Genomic DNA, 22,528 nt, shown 5'->3' on the forward strand with positions numbered 1-22,528 from the left:
ATAAACTCCGCTAGAGGCCAGACAGGAAGGAAGAAAGACAGAGGGACACGCAACATCACCAGCAGCAGTAAAAAGAGGAGTACTCTTTTAAACATCCTCAGTGACACAGAGCCAGGCAAAATTTTAATAGCCTCGTTCTTTTGCAGGTAGAAAAAAAAAAAAACAAATAAACGAAAATAAATAGCATAGCTGTTAGCCATCCAGTAGCATTGCAGTATTCACAAATAGCTAGTCACCATGGCTTTGGCCCACATTAGCTAGCTCCAATGAGAATGGATTCCAGTTGCCTAGCAACCATCTGCTTTGTCCTATTCAAGGACCATGCCCATTTGTAAAATGATATCTAAGAAGAGTAGTCAGAAATCTTTGTTTTTAACCAAGAAATGTGTCCTGGATTGTTTTAAAAAAAAAAGTTCTTTGTGACAACGACTGCTGTTAAAAGCGCTATATAAATAAAATTGAATTCAATTGAATTTTAAGTGTGGAGTAAGAAATTATGCTTGTGCACTTCCTATAGCTATAGCTGTATGTAAGAACTAAACTCTGGCATGTAGGGGCTTTGAGGGACACCTACCTGGAGCTGTACCTGGCTGCAGTGACTCATGCATCCAGCCTGCCTGCTCCAGCCCTGTCGGGGTGCTCTGGGACAAGGGGAGCGAGCGGCACCTCTGGAGGTCGATTTTGAATGGAGGGTCCCGTGGGGAGAGGCACGGGGGCCGGGATAGGGGCTAAAATTTATAGGGCAAAATGTGACACAGCCTTGGCAAAAAAAGTACATGTAGTACAATCCACACATGCATGATTATGGATCACTGTGAGTGCTGTCATGCAAGATGAGAAAGAGAATTTTATTTTAAACCGTGACTGATGTTAGACATGTCAGGAAGCATTAATACAGGAGAGAAAGTCAGAAATAACATGTGGATACAATACGCCGGTTATAGCAGTCCCTATATTAATGATGGTATTGTCTCAAAATACCTTATGAATTATTCCGGTTTCTCAAAATAGCTCAGACCCGTGGTTAAAATATTCATTCATTCATTGTCCATATTTAAGGAGACTGATCCCAAAGGAGCTTAAAAGCTAGAGAATTTTTATGTCAGGCAATGTCTGTACATGCACTGAAGATACATTTTGCATGTGTTTGGAAAATGCGGTTAAAATCGCACAAGATTTCTGATCCGATTTGATCCCAGGGCTTTAATCATGATCTTACATAATGTGCCATCCCAACACGAAAATATGCAACTGTGACTCCAAGAGTGCATATCCAAAATACGTCCAGCAACATAAACCAGCCTCGTTCAGCAGCTGGTTTTGTTAAAGAATGCAAAGTTATTGGGGGGGGGATCATTCTCAGGAGGGCAGGCTGAAACAGCTAGAACAGGTGGCAGCAGAGAAAGCGGGAATTCGAATTGAGTGTAAAATGTTCAATTTCACAGCGTGTGCTGTTCCAGCATTCAATCAGCAGTTCCCTGCCTGTTGCTCTATTACAGTGAAGCATGTACATGTTGTTGATTCATTACCAGGCAATGCTATTTCTGAAATTGTGTGGGTGGTGAGTAGGCATAACTGGTCTTTTCCTTTCTTTTTTCTGGCAGTCATCTTCACTGGTGCATTGGCAAGTGAGGCTTGATTGCTCCAGTTCAGTCTATGCTAATCCAGTCCTCGGGGTGCCACAGACAGTCCATGTTTTTGCTCCCTCCCAGCTCTGTACCGGGAGCAGCAAAAATGTGAACTGTTGGAAGGAAGCTGAGAGGGAGCAAAAACATGGATGGGAAACTGGGAAACTGCTCCAGTTAATATTAATACAACAATTAATATAATTAATAATACTAAATATTACTAAATGCTGTATTTACAATTACATTTTGCAATTCCGTTAAACTCCTATTACATTTCGATGGAAGAAATTTTAAATATTCGTAAAATAGAAAATTTATTGTATGAGATGTTAGTAAGTCTATACGTCTGATGCTGATAAATTTTGTAGCTAATGGAAGCAACGACACGTTAGCCGCACTATATGCATGTGTTGTAACATGCAGCATGCAAAATTAAATAAAATACAGAAAACCCATCATATATGGGAACCAGATGTTAAAAATCCAAGGTGACAAATACTATTGCATACTGTGGCAACTACTATAGGCAATGAGCCAAGGACGAGTCATTTAACAGATGAATTGGCGATTTTTCGATGTCACACCTTCAACGGATTATAAAAAGTGCTGAGCTGATGATCCTGGAACAAAGATTAACAAAAAGAAGCTTCCAGAGTGAACAACGTTCACGGCCGAAAGCACTTTGGTTGGGATACGAATGGCCGCGCAGCTGATTATTTAATATTTATGTATGCCTATTCTGAGATCAGACGGGGATATAAAACCCCTGGGATCTCGTTAAATCCTTTCAGAAATCACACGGCCAACAAAAACCTGCATCTTACACGGACTCCGCCTTAGAAGGGTTTTCCCATTAATCAGACCGTAAATGGCAACACCTGGATGGGTATGAGTCGTGACTCTGGGCATTTCTCTGTAGCCGTACGTGGTGAGAGGAAACAGTACGGACAGTAAGTGACCTTCTGAGCCAGACACACCGAAGGAGGAGGCGGGGGCGGGGGAGGGGGTGGGGGGAGGAACACGGCTTACTCTGAAGGGGTGCGAGGGCTCGGCCCTGGCCACGGCAGTGCCGTCGATTACGGAGCGGGGCCTCTTGCGTACGAGTGCCCGCCTCGGTGGTAAATGGGGCCGCCCAGCAGAGTTAGTCTGGCACCTCCGCGGAGCCATTTCTTCGCCCTCCTCTGGGATCGAAGACTGCCGACCCAGCATAGTGGTGTAGAGCGAGGCCGGTCGGAGCCTCATCCGCTTCTGAGAGGTGATCCGCACCGCGCTACGGTTGAGCGCCGCTGGACCATCCTTGTCTAAACAACAACCGCCTGCCAGTTCCTGGTTTCGAGCCAATATTGAAGCAAGAGAAACTATTATCTTCTGTCTTTCCATAACTGGCACAAATTTCGTTAGTTTGAATAAAATTCCTGTATTTGTGGATTACTGACATATTACACTTTGCCGCTCACCAGCTGGAGGATCAATGACAATTTGCTTTGCAGCAATCCAACCTTCCAAGATCAAACCTGAACAGAAACTCTCTCGCACTTGTATTATCTTAGATGCATCAAGGCTGAAATTCAGTCCTAGAAAGTTTAACCTTGCCATCTTGCTTTAATCAGAAGGCAAGTCATTGGTAAGTACAGCAATGAAAGGTCAGGCCAACAAAAATGCATAAGCACCACAGCAAGACATTTGAATCTATGTAATACTGCGTGCATATGGCAGTCTTCCCCTGGCCTGTTGGCCCAATTTACCTGAATGCAGGCAGGCCACATGGGCCCAGGAGTTTTTGGTTTAAGGTGTCTATGACAGTATATGGACTCAGGTCCATAATACGAGCTGTTACTTGTCATTCCTGTTCTGTAGTGCACTGTCCAGCAGATGGCACAAAAGCACGCAAAACTCAAATATATCGAGTTTATTCCTTTGATTGTTGGCAGGATATCTGATCATCTTTAATTGTTACTTTTTAAAAAGATGAAGCATGCACTTGGATGTAAAGGTGAAAGGATGAGGCTGATGGAATAAGTTAAAATATTACTGGAATGGAGGGATGATGTATGAAATGCTCAATTGTATATTTACCATGCAAATATCAGTTTATACTGTAAACACAAATCATTTGCTGTTTTTATGAGGACAATCAAACACTGGGAATTGTCATGTCATCAATTTCTTTCCATACTCAAAATAAAACATAAAGCATCAATTTTATTACTATTGTTCACTGACCAAACCAAGTAATGAAAAAAAACATCTTAACTGAACAGAAAATGGTTCAAACATTTTATCACATTGTTATAATTCAAGATTTACTTCAGTTCATTTCGATACACCTTCAATTCAACAAAATTGAATTTCATTTTAAACCTGTAAATCCAACACCTTACCTTAAGTGCCCTTCTTGGACCGTCAGGTGCAGGATTCACTTTAAGGCGGGTTTCCTGATTTCCTACATTCCTGTGGCTGTCGTGAGTTTCTTTCTCATCGGAGGAGACCACGATATCCATGGAATCCATATAATTTCCTGACTGGTCCTCTTCCCCAGGCGGGCTGCTATCTGACGGAGTTCTAGCCTCAAGACAAATGAGGCTATCCGGGTAGCCATGCTTGCTGGGAATTTCCAAGGAGGTCGTTGACTTGCATGGTAAACGGAGAGGCATTTCCACTTCAGTCAAGCTGTTGGACAAATGCCCATCAGGACTGGGAGGATCCAGACACGCTCTCCAGGACTTGAGGACCACCTGAGGAGACCCTTTCTCAGTCATACTGTTGGGTGAAAGGCCCTCACTCAAACCTGAATCAGAGGATAACAGAGACATTGGGATAGAAGGTGCATTGATCTCCTCATTCCTGAAATTTATGGACATGTTATGAACAAAGTCTTGCGACCTCTGAGTGTACGGGGATCCCAAAGGTGAACCCTCCCCCTCCGGTGGGGAGAAAGATCTGGAAGAGTTTTTCCACTTCCTGGCTGTTTCAGCAACACTGCTAAAAAACCGAAAAAGTCCTCCAAAATGAGCACCTTTGCTTTCATTAACCGTCGATTTGGATGGAGGGTTTAATTCTTTGATGCATTCAAAGTCGGCTGAAGCACAATCTGAATCAATTGTCTTGTCTAAAGTATGAAACTCTGAGTCAAAACTCTTTTCAGACAAGCTGGAGGTTCCTTTCCCCATGAAGGAGATCTTTCTAAGGTAGCTCCAGACATCTGCTCCTTTAGACTTCCTTCCAGTTTGAGGTGTCTTTGGGCAGTCCTTTACATAATGCTCATCATGAAGTGAGGAATTATTACAATTTGAGAAGTTGGGATGTGTTCTTTTCGTGTATGATGCAACCATTGGTTTGCAACCATTCTGACTACCAGTGGCCTCTTTAAACAGTGGTTGTTCGTTTTCCGACGGGATTGAGAAGTCGATTACCTCAAAAGAACAGTCAAAGTCTTTAGTGTGACCGGCATATGAGTGCCTCTTGCCCTTGTTCCTAAAGAGTGCTCTCTGCAGATGGGTAAAGTCATCCCTGCTACCATCCTCCTGCTCATCTCTAGCTGTACTTCCAAGTTTTCCACCATGGAGCTTGACTGATTTGCCCTTGAAGACAGAAGGGGACTTCAGCATCTTGAAAGCCCTCACTTTGTCTACAAATGACAGCTTTGGTACAGATGCCTCCCCGAGAAGAATCATAGAATGGGGCCGCCGCTCACTCCCCGCAGGGGTTTTACGCTTGGCCAGGATCTTCCAGATCCCAGTGTTCCGGGGCTTCCTACTGAAAACACTCTTCTCTCTCCCCGAGTGTTGGAATGGGGCTAGGCTTTCACACGCCTCCGGCTCTGGGATGGACATTATGCCTGTCTCGTTCTCCACCTCAGGAAATGCATTGAAGACTTTGTTCACAAACCCATTTGGGTCTTTGTGTTTGGAGGTAGAGTTGCTTAGATCATCCATCCTCTCACATTTGAAAATCAGTTAGCAAATTGATACAGTTCCATATCCTTCATATGCCAGGTTCCCTGCAATGACAAAACGGAGAGATACTTTCAGAGCAGATATTTCAAATTCAGCATATATGTACTTTAAAGTTATATATTTATACCTTTCACAAATCACCATCATCTCTCACAATTAAACTTCCTTGACAAACTGTAGACCTACCAGTAGACCTTGGCAATACACTAAATTTTCAAGCCCTAAAAACCAGTGGTAATTCAGTAACAGATTACAGTGCAATTTTCTAGACCAAACTGAATATGGATTATCTACAGTGAAAAGAATGAATGAGAACACGACAAGAACTGATTAGCAACATGCGAGCAAACGTATCATGTGTCTTTCTGAAATTGCACTGAAGCTAACCCCTCCTCCCTCACACACACACACACACACACACACACACACACACACACACACACACACACCTGTAATTTATAGAGAAAATTATTCCTTTATTATTGTCGTTAATATCATACATAGCATGAATGGAGACCAAGTAGTTAGATTTCCATTGGAATAACTACTGATGCTATAACCCAGACCACCATAAGACCTTTCTGACAATAGCTGCATTATTCATTGCAAAGGATTTCATTATAAAGGATGCCACTGAATTTTTTTGCATGCACTTATCTAGTCCAGATCACATACTGTGAAACTAGTAAATATGAAATTAGTACAGGCAGTAAGAAGAGGGGACGTTAACTGCATATAGAGGAGATAACATAAAATCAAGTTAAAGACATTAGTACTGAAAAGCTATGGAGCATATACCTATTTTACAGTGTGACTCATATTGGAGAGAAGCCAATTTTGAGAGTGTGGTGACTTTAAACAGGCTTTTAATCATTGTTTAGATCAGGGCCTTAAGGGTGTGGCAAAATAACTCTGTGGTTATTTCAAAGGGGAGTGAAATATATGCATTTGTACACTAAGTGCTGTTTTTCAAGCACTCAATAGAAAAACTCAATAAACAAAATGTTAATACGTAACCAAAGGCATAACTGTGAACGGAAGTACAACAAAGTTCTTGTATTAAAAAAAGAATTGGAAAAAAGGTGGAAAGTTACATTAGAATGTATAGCACTGACTAGACATTTTTTCACCAGATTATGTAAAAATATATCCAACACAAGTTAAGAATGTACTTGCATTTAAAAGCAGTTATATTTGAAGTACAGAATTTGCCGTAAAATGTCAAATTTACACACAGTCATAACACACATATGCACCCAAAAACACTTCTCACAATTACTATTAATAATAATTATTATTATGATCATTCTCATTATTGTTGTAGCTATTATTTTATGAATATTATTATTAATAATGATAATGCTATAATTATTGTTGTGTTTTTTATCCTCGTCCTGCTGAAAATGAAAATGATTATCATTTCCTGAAAATGATATTTCATACTGAATCAATCCTGTTATTAAATTTCATATCAATACTAACGGTGATAGCTGGGACGTCTGTCCCCTGAAGGAGAAACTTCTTCCCAGAAATAAATGTCATAATTAAAACTATGATGGCCCACACTACAGGAAGCAAAACCGCCTCTTAGCTATGAATCTGCTATTATTGAATTGTTGAAAAGAAACATACTTTATATTATTAATGTCTGGTTGTCTGCTTTGATTTTAAAGAATAATTACCTTCATTTTAAATTTGGCCAATCCACAGACAAAGTTACTGGAATCTGCATGGCTTTGGACATGTGGAAATATTTGTCAACCTACAATCCTGATTGATTGTCTGTGACTCCCCTCATGTCAATTTGACAACAAGATCTCTCTAAATATACTCTGTAAAACACTGACCTCAATGCAAATGATCACGGATGAGAACATTATTTCTGAACATAAGGCCCTTCACCATCTATGCTGAGAGCACAAGTGTCACAGCTACAGAGCTACAGAGCATCTGGATGCTTCCCACAGGGTTACCTCAGTTACCAAGACACAGAGATTCTTATATTAACCCATCTGAAGAATTTGCCCTTTACGCACGACCCTCCCCATCCATTGCGGCCCCTGTTTGCCATTATCACTCCACACAATGTGTGCAGATACAACAAAAATTAATTTAATTACATATAAAAAAACTGAATTGTAACAGAGATGAGGTTTTGGTGGCCTTTATATATAATTTGGATAATGTGCAATAATTACGTTAAATGAGAGACTGAATCTGAAGAATAATTGAAATCTGAATGGTAAGCAGGCATGATATATTTTTATTGATTTTTATTACCTTATTTAATCGAAAATATATTTTATTCACTATTTAAAAAGTTCAGTTTGTTTTTTGTTTGTTTGTTCGAGTTAAGAATGTTTTATTTATTCATTCTTTCTTTAATTCATTTGCCATTCATCCATTGATCCATTTTCCCCAGTTATCGAATAAATGGTTGAACTGAGCCTGGATCCTGTCCCAGGATGCCTTAGTTAAATGGCAGAAGACATCCTGTTCAGGATGCCATGAACTCTGTCCCACAGTTAAATATATCCCATCAGGCAAGTTAGTCATGATAAACCTCAAAGATCACTGTTGAAATATTAAAATCAAAATGTATAATTTAAAACAAAAAAAGAGAATCTATCTAAAATATTAGTTCCATATCTAAGATCTCTTCCATCTAATACTAAGCATACAATGGAAGATTGGCTTGTCTGCATGATTTGTCTTACATGCCCCAATAATCTTCAGCCAATCATCCGATTCTAATAAGCGACTGCTCCCCCATCCTTTGCCAATCTGACCTGCACACATGCATCTTCAGATGAACACAATGGCCAGACCAGGGGACAGAAACATAAGCTTTGTCCTGCCGGCGGGAATACATCCTGCAAAGGAAGGGATAAATAATTCAAGAAGAATGTGCAGTTCGTGGCAGGGATTACCTTGACGTCAGGCGAGGGGAAGTCCTACTCGCGAATGCGCTGGTCAGGATGCGGACCACAGCTAAGCACTCATAATAACCATAAATAAGCTACGGAGGATGACACTTGAACTCCTGAAACATCTAGCTTCCTTACCTAAGCTAAATTGCATTCCTCCTGTTTTCAAACGCTTCTAATAAATATCTGGTTACACTTCACATTAACTGCACCTTCATAATACATTCATAATGCATTTATAGAACACTCATAGTCAGCTTGTATCTATACCATAACATCCTAAAATACCTTAACAGCTTTAATATACACTAATACCAAACATTATCAGATTAAATTATTATAATGTTTGTTATTATCATATAATTTTTGTTTTTAATGTATATTAAGGCTGTTAAGGTGTTTTAGGATGTTAAGGTATTCTTAACGTGCTTCTTATGAACGCTCTGTAAATGCATTATGTAGGGGCACTGAATGTTTTATGAATGCATTATAAAAGCATCATGAATGTGCAGTTAATGTAAAGCATTACCAAATATATTCATGGTATCTTGGATGTCCTGATGGTTTGTAGCCCAAAGGTATAAAGACAGATAAACATGCACTGTTTCAGACTTTTAACATCATGTCACCCCTGCTATCCAATTACTCTTACATATTGGTGGATAAAAACCCATCTCGCGCAAGCATCTTCTCAGCTGCTACCGATAAACAACCAAGTTAGAACCAATTAGCCCTAATCAGAAGACAACAATTGGGCTTAGTAACCTAAGTAACAGCTGGACACCTGAAACAGTTACTTCACACCTTTATTTTTTTCCTGTAAAGATTCATCAATGGCTATTAAATTTATCTACCCTAACCCCAATAATTACGCCTAAATCAAAAAGGCTGCCACTTAAACAACATCCCATTTATGAGGTAAACAATAGACCATCGTCTGCATACTGTGTTGATGGGGCAAAGGGCATGATGGTTAAATCATGATATTAAGCTTGATTTGCTGACGTACCTGTGGGTAATCATTCTTGCAGTGCATTTCAGTTTAAACTTCACTTGGAAATAACATGTGCACTACCGACGCTGTTTACACGAACATCTGCCCGTAATGGAGCTAGTAACAATGAAGCAAAATGAAAAATGATAATGTTTCTAATATTTATATGGGAATTACCTCTCTCACTCTGTTTACACTACTTTGCCTCTTTGTGGTCATGATTGTTTACTTGCAGTAAAACCTCTTATTATCTTTGTGAATTTTAATCCCTGCTCCTGAAAGACATTCCATCTGTTTTAGAACATATTCATGTGAAGCACTGAGCCCCCCCCCCACTTAGCATCCAGAGATGTGTTTCCCCAGACAACCAACCACAGCTTAGGCAGGTCAGGCTGGCAATGGCCAGGAAGCCATGCACGGTGGTGTGTTCCTGCATCGCGAGACTGTCAGCCTTAATCCCTCAAACCGCAGCCAGCCAGGGGAAAACCGGCTGAGAAGAGCGAGGGTGGCGGTGATCCGGTAAGACACGCTCGTGGTATTTCAGCACAGACTCCCTGCCAAACGCAATCGCGCTTTCCATCTTTGGCAGCCGGGAGATCCTGAAGTCAGGGAGAGCAGCCAGCTCGGCAAAGACGAGCGCAAGTTGATATACAAATCGAGTAAATGGAAAAGCTGGAGCACTAGGGACCACAGAAATAAAGGTGCCAGCCATAGCAACCCAAACAAAGACCTGCCAAATGACACCAACTGTGAGGAACAGGGCCTTCATGGAGCAAAAGTAACAGGCAGGACACTTAGCAAAAGCGCCACACATTCACACAGACACCAATACAGATGCTCGCTGGTTATGATAGTCCCTGTTATGATATTTAGACTTTAAGATGAGTATTCCAATTCCATTCACTTTCAGTACATTATTCAGTAAATTACAAGCAATATTCAGTACTTTATTTTGAGCGAGGTCTTGTGTTAATGATTTTGCCCAATTGTAGGCTAATTTAAGTGTTCTAAGCATGTTTAAGGCAGGCTAGACCAGCGTTTCTCAAACTTATTTGTCCTGAGGACCAATGATGTCAGGCTTTGGGGCTGCAGGGCCCTGCATAAACGACCCCCCCATATGGATGCGTATCCACATAGATAGATAGATAGATAGATAGATAGATAGATAGATAGATAGATAGATAGATAGATAGATAGATAGATAGATAGATAGATAGATAGATAGATAGATATTATTATTATTATTATTATTATTATTATTATTATTATACTTGACCTGATCTAACTGAATTTTGATTGTTGCAGAAGCGAGGCTCCTCAGACCGGCAGGAACCCTCTCATGGACCGGCACCGGCCTGCGGCCCATAGTTTGAGAAACGCTGGGGTAGACAAGGCTATGATCAAAGTCAAAGTCAAAGTAAACTTTATTGTCAAGTTATGATATTTGTCAAGTTAGCTGTACACACTCTAAACTGTATTTTTGCCTTACGATAAGTTTATCGGAACGTAACTCCATCGTAACCTGGGGAGCATCTGTACTGAAAAGTCAAAAGAAACAGAAAAAAACATGTCCTGTTTGCAGTGGGTGCAGTTAACACTTTGTTTATAATGAGTAAAATTCATGAAATACCATGTGAAAAACACAGGCGGTAATTAACATAAACTTAGAGGAAATTGCTCACATTTATCATTTTCCTTGTATATTACAGAAAGTGACGACTGAATAACAGGAAAACACAATTGGACAGTAAGTTTCCTGGCACAATCATTGTGTTGTATTAGTGAGCAAAGATTTGTTACTGGAATGTCACTGCAGATTCTGCGAAGGCCCCAGTCAGTTGGATAAAAAGGCAAATGCTAATTAACACTGAGTACATTGTAATTTAGAATATCTTTGACTATATTTTTCCATTTACATAATGATGGAAAAATGATCTCCTGAATGTTTTGGTAATAATATCATCTGTAAATGGCAGTAAAATAAGTCATTATATTCCTGACAGGGCTGCAGTGCAGTGTGGCAGTCCCAGGGTTGCAGTGCAGTGTGGCAGTCCCAGGGTTGCCATATCTCACGCATCTGGCGTGACACACACACAAGAAATCTTACGGTAAATCTGCATTATTTCACTATAAACTGAGAATTCGTTACATCATATATATTTTGGGTCTGTGCAATATGTGTAATTGTGTGGACTAATTTTATTATTTACAGTATTCGGAACAGTTTTTTTTTGGTCTGTGTCTCTTCTATTGCCTTATATTTACTGGCTGTTGCAAGAAGATTTCCTCAGTGTTTGATCAATCAGTCTGTCTGTCTGTCTGTCTGTCTATCTATCAAAAGTATTGGGGTAGTTTGCAAACCCTACAGTCTATTTACAAGGTAATAAAACTGTTACATGCATGTAAATGAGTGTGCAGACTTGTGTGGAACTGAACATCTAATGTCAGGCAGCTGACAAAATCTGGCAACCCTGAAGTCCGGGTTTGAATCTCATGTGTATGGAGTTTGCTTCTGTGCAGGTCTCCGTTGCAAACTCTCCTTTCCACCCACAGTCAAATGACATGTACTTATGCAAACTGGAATCTCTTAATTGCTGTTAGTGCAGTGGTCACCAACCAGTTGATCACAACAAGCAGACCATCACTTTTAACCCCAGCCACCCCCCCCCCCCCCACACCATTCAGCAAAATCCACCGAGAGTTGACTCCCACCCTATAACTGGCGACTTGGTAGTCTTTCCTTGAAAGAGTAGCTCTGACTGTAAAAAAAATGCTGACGATCCCACTGTGTATTTCTGAGTGTGTTCCAACATCCTGTCCAGCAGTGTGGAAGACACATGGATTATATGCATTTGTGCATCGCTTTGTAAGTCTGCACCAGACAGGTGCAAGACTGTTCACACATCCTCTAATGTTTTGGGCAACTAAGTCAGTCACCAATTAAAAGGCAAGTTCACATCCTCAAGAGAGCTAGCATTTCTGTACTAGAATTACCCACCACAGTTCTAAGTGCCACACCAGTTGCTATATTTAATGCCCTGATCCGGCCTTTTCCATCACAGCACCGAACTGGAAGTCAAAATAACAGCCTGACCAGCAATATTATGCAAAATTAGCACTTAACCAAAATGTGTGTGTGTGCCTGTCTAGAAAAATTTAGATAGTGCCATCCCTTTTTGTTCCATCCATCCATCCATTTTCCAAACCACTTATACTTCTGGGTTGCGGGGGGTCCAGAGCCTATCCCGGAAGCAATGGGCACAAGGCAGGGAACAACCCAGGATGGGGGGCCAGCCCATCGCAGGGCACACTCACACACCAGTCACTCACACATGCACCTGTGATATTCCTCAATTACCCAGTACATATTTTACCAGTGATAGGTTTTTACACACCAGAGGTTGTTACCACTTTTTCATTTATTTTATGAACCGCAGATTTTTTATCCTTGTTTAGCCTTGGAAAGTAGAGTGGACAACTATAAATGAGAATATAAGTCAATTAAAACAAGTTTCCTCTATGACATAGAAAGAGCATGTAACGGTGCATGTCTGCCATCCTAATAACTGGTTGTGTGGTGATGGCAGAGTCACATTCTAGGCTGTCCTTTAACTGTAAACACAATACTTAACTGTTTCACCCCATGAAACAGAGCAGTGTTTAATGACCCTTGTGGAAAGAATGCATAGAATTTTCTCTGCTGTTACAACTGCTAGAGGAGGCTACTTTAATTAATAAAATATATGACATTTTCTTGTTCATAAAGGTATCGTATATTTATCCAACACTTCTTCAGCTTAAGGTTATGTATTAATACAATATTTTAATGAAGGACTTGGGTTCCTTGCTCAAGGATTGGACAGTGGAGACCCTTCCCCAACTTAAATCTGTTCATCAGCGTTACCAATACCAGTTGAATACACAAATAGCTTCCTTAGTATCATATATGTGTAACAAATTGACTTCCTGGAAATTTCTTTCTACTGCAGCTTGTTTGCAGGCCTCCCTAATTACAAAATGTAATGATTTTTGGCTCACAGTTGGCCTATAACGTGTCTTTATGCATTTCAGCTTCATCCTGACTCTCCAAACACTCAGGAATATTACAATTTACATGTAGTAATTCATTTAAATACTATCTCCAAATGTATAAACTATTCCTATGCTTACACTTAATAGTAAGTGTGTTCCATGCATTGTAGGATTTAAGCCATCCAAGCTATCTGGATTCTGCCACCTGTATGGTTAACATGGGTCGATACTGACTGGCCTTAGTCATTGTTTTAAAAGGAACAGTTTGTAGAAGGATGGTTTAGATTTTCTGTAAATGTAAAAAAGAATATCAAGTGCTTGCATCAACCTTCCAATCTCTTTGTGTTTGAGTGGACAGTAGGGAGAACTTCAGTTTATAGAGAAAACTGAAACTCAGTCAGCAAAGGGAACAGAACCTCAGGCAACAGAATGAATAAAACCTCAGTCTACAGAGGGAAAGGAACCTCAGTCTATGGAGGTATCAGAATTTCGGTCAACAGATGGAACAGAACCGCAGTCTACAGAAAACATGAAATGCTAGTCTATCGAGAGAATAATACCACACTCTGTGGAGGAGGAGACAAACCCTCAGTCTACACAGGAAACACAACATAAGTCTATAGAACAAGCAGAACTAAAGAAAACTTACTTCTAAGATAAGTATGAACTGGTGGTAAGCGTAGTAGAAGAGTATTCTTATTTTAGTATTATATATTGGTTAACGTAGATTACAGAGTATGCAAGTTATATAACAGTACTTCACAGTAAAATAAAACATAATTGCATAGAAGAATACAAAGACATAATGAAGTCTGTCCATTTCTTTAAGGTTTAATGTAATGACTGTATCTGCAGCCCATTAACTCATTTATTAATCCATTACACAGACTTTTGCATTTGAATCCTGTTACTCATACGGAGAAAATTCTAGTTTTATCTTGCCGTGATTCATAAACCAAACCTAAGCTGTTTCGAGTAAATACAGTAGTAACAAACATGTTTTGCTTCCCTTAATTATAAAACGCTTTCTGAACAGTTCTGATGACCAACATCCAAGTGATGAAAATATCTTGTGGACTCTGTTGTGTTTCTGTGGTATCTTAACCAGTATTTCCATGGCATGTATACAAAAAATATTTTTGATGTTAGTGATGACAGGTGTTCTGGTGGGGATTTAAGCATCTACTCAACATGCCTTCATGCTGGGAAAACTATTGAGGCATTTACTCATTAGGAAATGTTTAAAAGTAGTAACTCTCTTCACATACACAGCTTCTAATTTGATTTCCCTTATATATAGTATCTAAACAGCATATTATTCATCCATCTTCCATCCTGAGTAGGTTCATGGGAGGCGTGAAGCTTAATGTAGAGCAAACCCTGGATGGGATGATACTCTGTCACAGAGTACTCAATTTAGAGATGCCAAGGAACTTAACGACATGTTACTGGACAAGAACAATTGATTTGGATGAGAAGATAACATGCCATCTCCACACACGCAGAGCAGAGACTGGATCTGAAACTCCGGAAGAGTGAAGAAACAGCACTAGTCACTAAGACACTCTGCAGCCCAAAACAGTGCATATAATGTGCATTCTACTCAAACAGGGTAAAATGTACAGTTCTTACCACATGATCAGTGTATGGCCAAGTGGTAACCGCTTCAAACTTCAGCTCAAGACCCACGACAAGCCATAGATATTTTCACCGCATAACAGTTCACAGGCCATGGTCATTTCTTGTCATTGTTATCTCTTATGGCTTAGGGACAAAGTTGGTTGAAGATCAAAGGGAACAGTACATTGTCAAGCCAAGCAGCCTTTGAGTGGCCAACTACCTTTTTCAAGGATGTTAAGTGGAATTTCAGGAGGTGACAAGTTACTTGGTTTGCTGTTCATCACCCAAACACCTCAATGTATTGCAAAAGTTAACATGCAAAGTTAAAAGTTTCTGCACATCTCAGGTTTTTACCACTTTTCCATTTATTTCATAAACTGCAGACTTTTTATTCTTCTTAAGCATTGGGAAGTTGAATGAACAACTATAAATGAAAATATAAGTCAAATAAAACAACTTTCCTTTATACCATGGAAAGAGTGTGTAACAGGCATGTCTGACATCCTATTAACCAGTTTTGTGGCGATGACATAATCAAATTTTACACTGTCCTTTAACTTTAAATGCACTAGTTAACAGTTTCCTTCCACGAAGCAGCAGTATTTAGCTTCCCTTGTAAAAAGAATGCCTTGAATTTTCTCTGCCAGAGCAGGTTACTTTAAAGAATCAAAGTTATGACATTTTCTTGCTAATGAAGGTACTTAAATGATGAACATACTGCAAATGCATTTGTTGGCAAAGAATATTGTGTATTTCTCAGAAATGTTACGTGAGTAACATGCAAATGAAGACATTCTCAACATGTGCAAAGCTTGACTGGTGGTATATACATAATGCAAAAATTCACAAGGTTTTTCCATTGAAAAAAAACAAGGGAGACACCCATTAATTTTACTGAATGCAGTGCAAGATATTTTATTATCATATTATTCAAAAAAAGAGTTTTCTTCTTGAGCTCACTTTGTCCGCATGAGTTTTGGGGCAGCTTTGGTAGAAGTGAAGGTGTTTACACCTGCAAACTGCATGGGGACTTTGCATGTAGTTTTTTGAAGAATTGCATGAGAATTGGAAACACTTCCTAAAACAGGCAAAGGAATGTGGAATTTTTGGATTAATTTCCTGAGACCATTGCTGACTTGCTAGGGAATGACAACATTTACTGCCACAAACATTGCTGCACATGTTGTAGAGTCCAGAGAATACTATATAGAACTGTAATAGTATGCACTGACATAAATGTCAATGGACAATTCTGCAGTTTCTGTTCAGCTTGTTGTATCTCTCTACACATCAAATGAATTTCCAGCTATTCTTTCTCTGCTATAAATATGTTGTGACAAAAGCTTCTGTGGAACAGGTATTAATAGGCATGTTAGAAATTAATACCTTTTTGTCTTGTAAAATATCATATACATACACTTCGGGAAACTAATTGGAAAAATAGAAACGTTCATGTCTTTCCTTGAGTTACTTTACTGCAGTAATGTTAAATGAGTTGTGTTTAATTTGACCTTAATTTTCCACGAATACTAGCATTTATCTCTGATCTCATGGCAGCTGAGGATCATTAAAGATATGCAAAATATAGAATAATACACACGGAGTGTAATATATGGCAACTTCTCAGTAATATAACTGACTATATTAAAAAAAAAGTGCTTTAACTACAGTGCTGCAATACAAGCAAACACCTAAATATTCACTTAAAATGTTAATTTTTGGTGACGGAAAAACATTTTATATGTATTACTAAACTGTTTGAAAATACAAGTAGTGTTAATTAGACTTAGATGAAATTTGTGTTGTACTAACAGTTGTATTTTAAAAATTAGAAACAATGGAAGAAGCACTTTCCACTAGAGTAGCATGTTTTAACAGCATCGTCTCAGGCAAACCCATCATGTAAGGGACAGTATTTAGGCTTCCCTCCATAATACAGTGACTTACGTTTTAATGGCTTTGAGCAATCCAGCAGACAGTACAAAGTATTCCAAAAATTTCACAAAGGTAGCAAGGGTGAGAGTTTGCTGCTCTCTCTCTCTCTCTCTCTCTCTCTCTCATTATTATATATTCCCTCTGACTTCTGTAACCTTTGGAATTTGCGCATACATACATGCATGAACTTGTTGGATTCACAGAAAACCTTCGGGAAGAGACCTGCAACCTTTCCATAAAGGATAATAAATCCTTCTGTGACATTTGATACCTGTATATCAGGAAAACATTCTGTCTAAACGTAATACATACACAAAGTGGCACAAAAAAGAACTATATGCCCCTAAATGAGGTTAATTAACTGCTCTTGTTCTATTAGTATCTGTCACAATAATCCAAACCAACATCGAGGTAAACGGTTTGGTTTCAGGCTATACTTCTGCTTCTTTAAATGGGAAGATTATCTGTTGAAATCAATCCGAATTATTCGTGTATTTCATCGTTTTTATTGGTGCTCCATACACATCATCTACCCGGATCACCCACGGAATATCTGTATTTCCTTTCAGGTCGCCTATCAAAGTGCGGGTAAATCAAGTTACTAAAATAAATCAATGAAACTGGACTTTGGCGTAAGTTTAGTCTTTCTCCTTTAACATGAGCAGCACGGACTGTTCAAAATGACTGCGCCAGAAAGGGTGGAGAGAAACATCATAAGAACAGGATATGAACAGTGATATTCTTCCAGAAAAAAAACTAAACGGACTCCTATTCCCGCGATTAAAGAAACAAACAAAAAAAACCCCACAAATATCACCCAGTTAAAAAAGCTCATGATACCGCTTCGTTCAGCTCAAGCTTTGTGGTACTTGTAGGGTTAGTTAGGAATGAGCACACAGACAGGCACCTCCGATCAAGGTAAAAAGTCACCTTCTTAACAGATGACATGTTGACTTAACGACAAACCACATGTGCCAGTAAATTAACCAGCATGCATGTGATACGTCACGAATACAGGCTTTAAAAAACAGTTTTCTATCGTTAACCACACACGGGGAAATTACCGACATGTTATAGAGTATTACGTTTTTAAAGTCGAATCTAAGTCGGATGTAAAAATTATATTGCATGCAGTATACTTAAGGTGACACCCATTTAAATGCCTTTAAATAGTTCGATTTAAAAGTTAAATCGCGACCTTCAAACTGTATATAAAGCGCAACGATATGACTCACCTGAGTTGCTTTATTTGTCTTAAAAAGACTTTTCCACAAAAATGTAGTATAAAACTACGACGAAAGAGGAATATATGGAATCCATTTGTGCCCAAATGTCATCCCAATGCCGATAATGTGGAAATCTGTAATGATGTTTCCAATAAGTACAAATGTATCATTTTAATCCTTCTTGAACCCCAAGTAAAATCTACTGACAACTTATTTTATTGAGCTTGCGAGTCGAATCTGGTCCATTAACTAAAGAAGCGACTTGAACTGGAAACTCACCGCCGCACCGCAGATCCAAAACTAAATCCTACCAAAGTACTTCAGCAATACCGTGAAACAGCCACATCCTTGTGCTGTTTGGCTGAGCAGCACTGATTTTCAGATATGCAAGAGGCGCGCACACACACACACAGACTCTCTCTCTCTCTCACTCACCAGGGAGATGCGAAATTGAGAGCCTGCGCTCCTCTTTTTGACCCCCGGTCGCACTTTAAATTTACTCCGCTGGATTCCAGTCCGACAGGAGAAGCACTGGGAGAGGTGTGGGGACACGCACCCGTGAGCTTAATATCCTATTCCTATCGGGTGCGAGTACAGCAGTACGAACACAATACAGGTCCGCAACTTAAAATCGCCTATATAAATGGAAACTGCATTTGCTCTTCTGATCTCTGCGCCGAGCGCAGAAAATTGTTGAAGATGTAAATAACGCCTGACGCCCTCACGCAGAGTCTGATGTAATAATTATGCTTAAGAAAGACGCTGTAAAAACATGTCAGAAGTGTAAGCAAGAGATTGTGACATGTGTTTTCCACACACACACACACTGGTAGGTCTCTCTGTGTAAGTATGCATATATGTACACATATACTGGGTGTGTGTATGTGTATATATACACATTCTATTTTCAAAAAAACTTTTGAATGATATACTAGACGTCAGATTTTCCCGAAGCTCTAAATAATTTAGTGAACATCACAAAACTAAATAAATGTATACGTTTCTTGCTTTCTGTCTTTTTCTTAATATCTGATTGTCTGGAGACTTCCTTCCTTAGGACCAGGCGAAATTAGGGGTCTAATTGCATCAGGGGCCGGAGCTCCCTTCGCGTTATCTAACTTGCATGTGTTTGAAGTGAAAAAGCGATCAACTCAGCAGTCAAAATAGGAAAACGACAGGAATCCTGAAACCTAAACAGGCTTTGAGCAGGGGACTTGTGAACGTCAAGATGTGGAGAGCCTAAATTTAATCATTTCCTTTGTGTCCTGTTTCTGAGCTATTGTGATCGCATAATGCATCACATTTTCCCTCTTTTGCACAGGAAAGACTGGACCTTGCATCGACGGGTTAAACAAAAGATGCTCTCAGCTTGACAAAGACAGGAAGACCGCTGAGCTGTGTGTAAATATCTGCTTGTCTACACGTCTTTCCCCTTGAAATCTCCCTCGTGTTCTCCAGCGTTTATCGTTAAAAAATGCAGTCAAGAACAATGACATTAAGCTGGTAAATAAGTAACCAGAATTTTACAGGGGGACATGAACAATGTTACAGTTTTAACAGCGTTATTTTGTTAACCCTTTTATCATGGGTGGCAGTTCCATAATAAAATTACATTATATTCCTTAACATAAAAACCTATTTCAGTTTATAAAATAAACACTTTGCATTTCCCAGAAAAAAAAAATCATAAACGTTTCATATGTCAAGTCACACCAACGCAAGCTTCATGAAAGACAAATTACATTGTAATCTCTAAATAACATCAGTGTTTGTGTTTTGTAATTCAAGTGAATTACTATGCCATTTCCAGATGTCTTTATGGGACTTTGTATCTCTCTGCATTCATTAGCTGCCCATCCTTTCATTTGAGACACTGTACTTTACCAGTGAACCTGGGGTGGATTCTTATGGTGAACAATATGCTTATATGTGACTGTCAGAGATTCACAAAGTAAATCCGTTCATTCGTCTTCCAACCATTTGTCCTGTACAGTGTTGGGGGCTTGGTGTCTTTACCAGACAGAACAGAGCACAAGGCAGACAAACACCCTGAACGGGAAGCCTGAAGGTTGCCAAATCCTCCATAGGTGTGTGTTTTTTTTATCTCCTTCATTAGACCTTACTTTGATTTTCTTCTTCCGCTCAGGACTTTAATTGACTGCCATGGCTCCTCTCCCTCAGCACACGACCGTCTGGTTCTGCTATAGACCCTGAGCCATGTATTGTTCCTGATATAGAGCTTTTTGGTGGGAAAAAGAAAAGCTACCCTGCATTTCAGTTTTTTTCTCTTCAGTTTTTCAGTCATTCAGCCCATTTCCTTTGCAGGATTACAGCTCTTCCTGCCATTGCCCACAGTGTCACACATACGCTTCCTGGTTTATTCTGCAAATGGCATGCAGACTGGAGAGAATGCTGGGCGATGCGGTCTTAATCGGTATTCATGTCTCTCCTTGGCTCTTTGACCCTATGATCTATGAACTATTTTAATTTGTTTTTGGAAAAAGATGCTTTTTTAGGACTTAAGCAATGTGTTGTAAATCAGATCAAATAGTCCGGTGGTTTCATTGTGCGACATTCACAATCTCAGTGAATAATGCTGTATAGCATCTGTATTTTTTTAAAGAATGTATTTTTACGAAGTGCGTATTTGAAATGAAAACCCAAAATCGTGCTTAGTCTTTAAATGACATCATGGCCTTTTTATTTGCAAGAACAATTGGCTTTTTCCTGAACTTCCTGCACAACAGTCTTTTTGGTGATTTACTTTTTGGTTTTGCTGTGACTAGAACACAAGCTGTGCTATAAAGAATACTTCATGAAAAAAAACGCTGAAAAGGGCTGGTAAAATTGCCAGAATAACACAAAGTATCATAATAAAAATATTATCAATAATAAATATGAGGATTTATTATGAATGGCTAATAATGGCTGTATGGTAACACTTTCACGAGGTACAAATACTTCGTAAAAACTCAAGTTAGTTACTACTGAAGTACAAATCATGAATGAATATACAGTAGTAACAAACATAGTGCTTTGAGATAAAACCTGTGTCACGATTAATTAATAATGAATTAACATGAGATCAGCATGTAACTAAGACTTAGTTTGTGGTTAATTAATACATAAGTAATAGCATAATATTATATTATTTGTACCCCATCAAGTAAAGTGTTACTGGCTAGATGTCTTCGTTGTCTTAGTTTTAATATCAATAAAAACACTGAATTACACACAGGAGCAAAACCCACAAGATTATCGAAATTCTTAAAATGTCAACATGAGTTGATACAGCTAAAACCAGGTAACACTATACTCTTCCACGATGAACCTCAGTTCTGTATTTCCTGCTTATTGATTTTACATTAAACAAATACCAGTTGAAGCAGATTTTATCTAGATCTCCTTAACATATAGTGCCAGCACAAAATACTGTCTTAGCCTTTGAACATAAAATAAAAATCTTTCTGGTTATAAGCTTGTGATTTCAACAAGAAGAAAAGTGCTCTATGCCGTATATATACTACATATATCCATGATAATGTATAAAGTGTGATTCCTAAGTCCACCTTGGCTGGATGTAAAATAGATGCAGGTAGCTTTCTTTCAGCATTAGGTGATAAAGTTAGTAGGAGTTACATGGACATTCTTGTCATTCTGATACACCATTAGCATTCTTAGCATAGTCCTCAGGGCACAAGCCCAGCTCTCTGTCGTTGGCTCTTATCATAGAGGCCTACTGGCTTTCTCAAGTCCATATTCTGCATTGAGGGCTGGTGTGGCCTCCAAGCGAACATGTGTTAGTGAATTAATCACATGTAACTGCCAAATGCATGGACGTTCTGTCTCAGTGTGACAGGCACTAAAGAGTAGGCTGAATGCATGATACTGTAATCCTGAACATTTTTATATGGGTATATATACAGTAGAAAGATACGGCCAAGTGTGCATCTCTGCGTTTCTTATATTTATTTGATTGTCGTTTGATACATTCCTCAACGTCTGCGACCTTAGGAACGCAACGGCCAAGAGTAACAGAATTATCTGACTTTGCTCAAGGCCATAAGCTCTTTGTGTAGGGAATGACTCTAAGCTCGTTTGCCTCAATGAGCAATGGTTCACCGCAATGGCTGTTCTATTATTCCTCTCCACTGGGGCTTACAGAAGTAATGGGATAATCAGATGGAAAGGACCCTCCACTCTGGACTAA

General features: G+C 39.3%; 1 protein-coding gene and 1 long non-coding RNA gene across 7 annotated transcripts in view; one reads left to right on the plus strand and one right to left on the minus strand.

The window, feature by feature from the left end:
- The window catches only part of LOC125750030 (rho guanine nucleotide exchange factor 9), a 74,129-nt gene extending 55,396 nt beyond the window's left edge, over window positions 1-18,733 (minus strand). The window contains exons 1-5 of one of the 6 annotated variants that reach the window (XM_049027264.1): window positions 18,328-18,691; window positions 8,374-8,457; window positions 4,010-5,628; window positions 2,658-2,954; window positions 575-728 (exon numbers count right to left, since the gene is read on the minus strand). In XM_049027264.1, the coding sequence (XP_048883221.1) occupies window positions 575-728; window positions 2,658-2,954; window positions 4,010-5,563 (2,005 nt within the window). In that variant the 5' untranslated portion in view covers window positions 5,564-5,628; window positions 8,374-8,457; window positions 18,328-18,691. Of the gene's footprint in view, window positions 1-574; window positions 729-2,657; window positions 2,955-4,009; window positions 5,629-8,373; window positions 8,458-18,327 lie in introns of all 6 variants that reach the window. The other 5 variants (XM_049027263.1, XM_049027265.1, XM_049027262.1 and 2 more) reach the window with 5 other exon arrangements.
- A 99-nt stretch (window positions 18,734-18,832) lies between these two features.
- On the plus strand, window positions 18,833-20,399 carry LOC125750040 (uncharacterized). The gene is made up of 3 exons (XR_007400277.1): window positions 18,833-18,934; window positions 19,640-19,715; window positions 20,312-20,399. It is a non-coding gene; the product is annotated as an uncharacterized LOC125750040 (long non-coding RNA).
- The last annotated feature ends 2,129 nt before the right edge of the window (window positions 20,400-22,528 follow it).

Source organism: Brienomyrus brachyistius, chromosome 10, assembly GCF_023856365.1.
Source record: "Brienomyrus brachyistius isolate T26 chromosome 10, BBRACH_0.4, whole genome shotgun sequence".
NCBI classification, from domain to species: Eukaryota; Metazoa; Chordata; class Actinopteri; order Osteoglossiformes; family Mormyridae; genus Brienomyrus; species Brienomyrus brachyistius.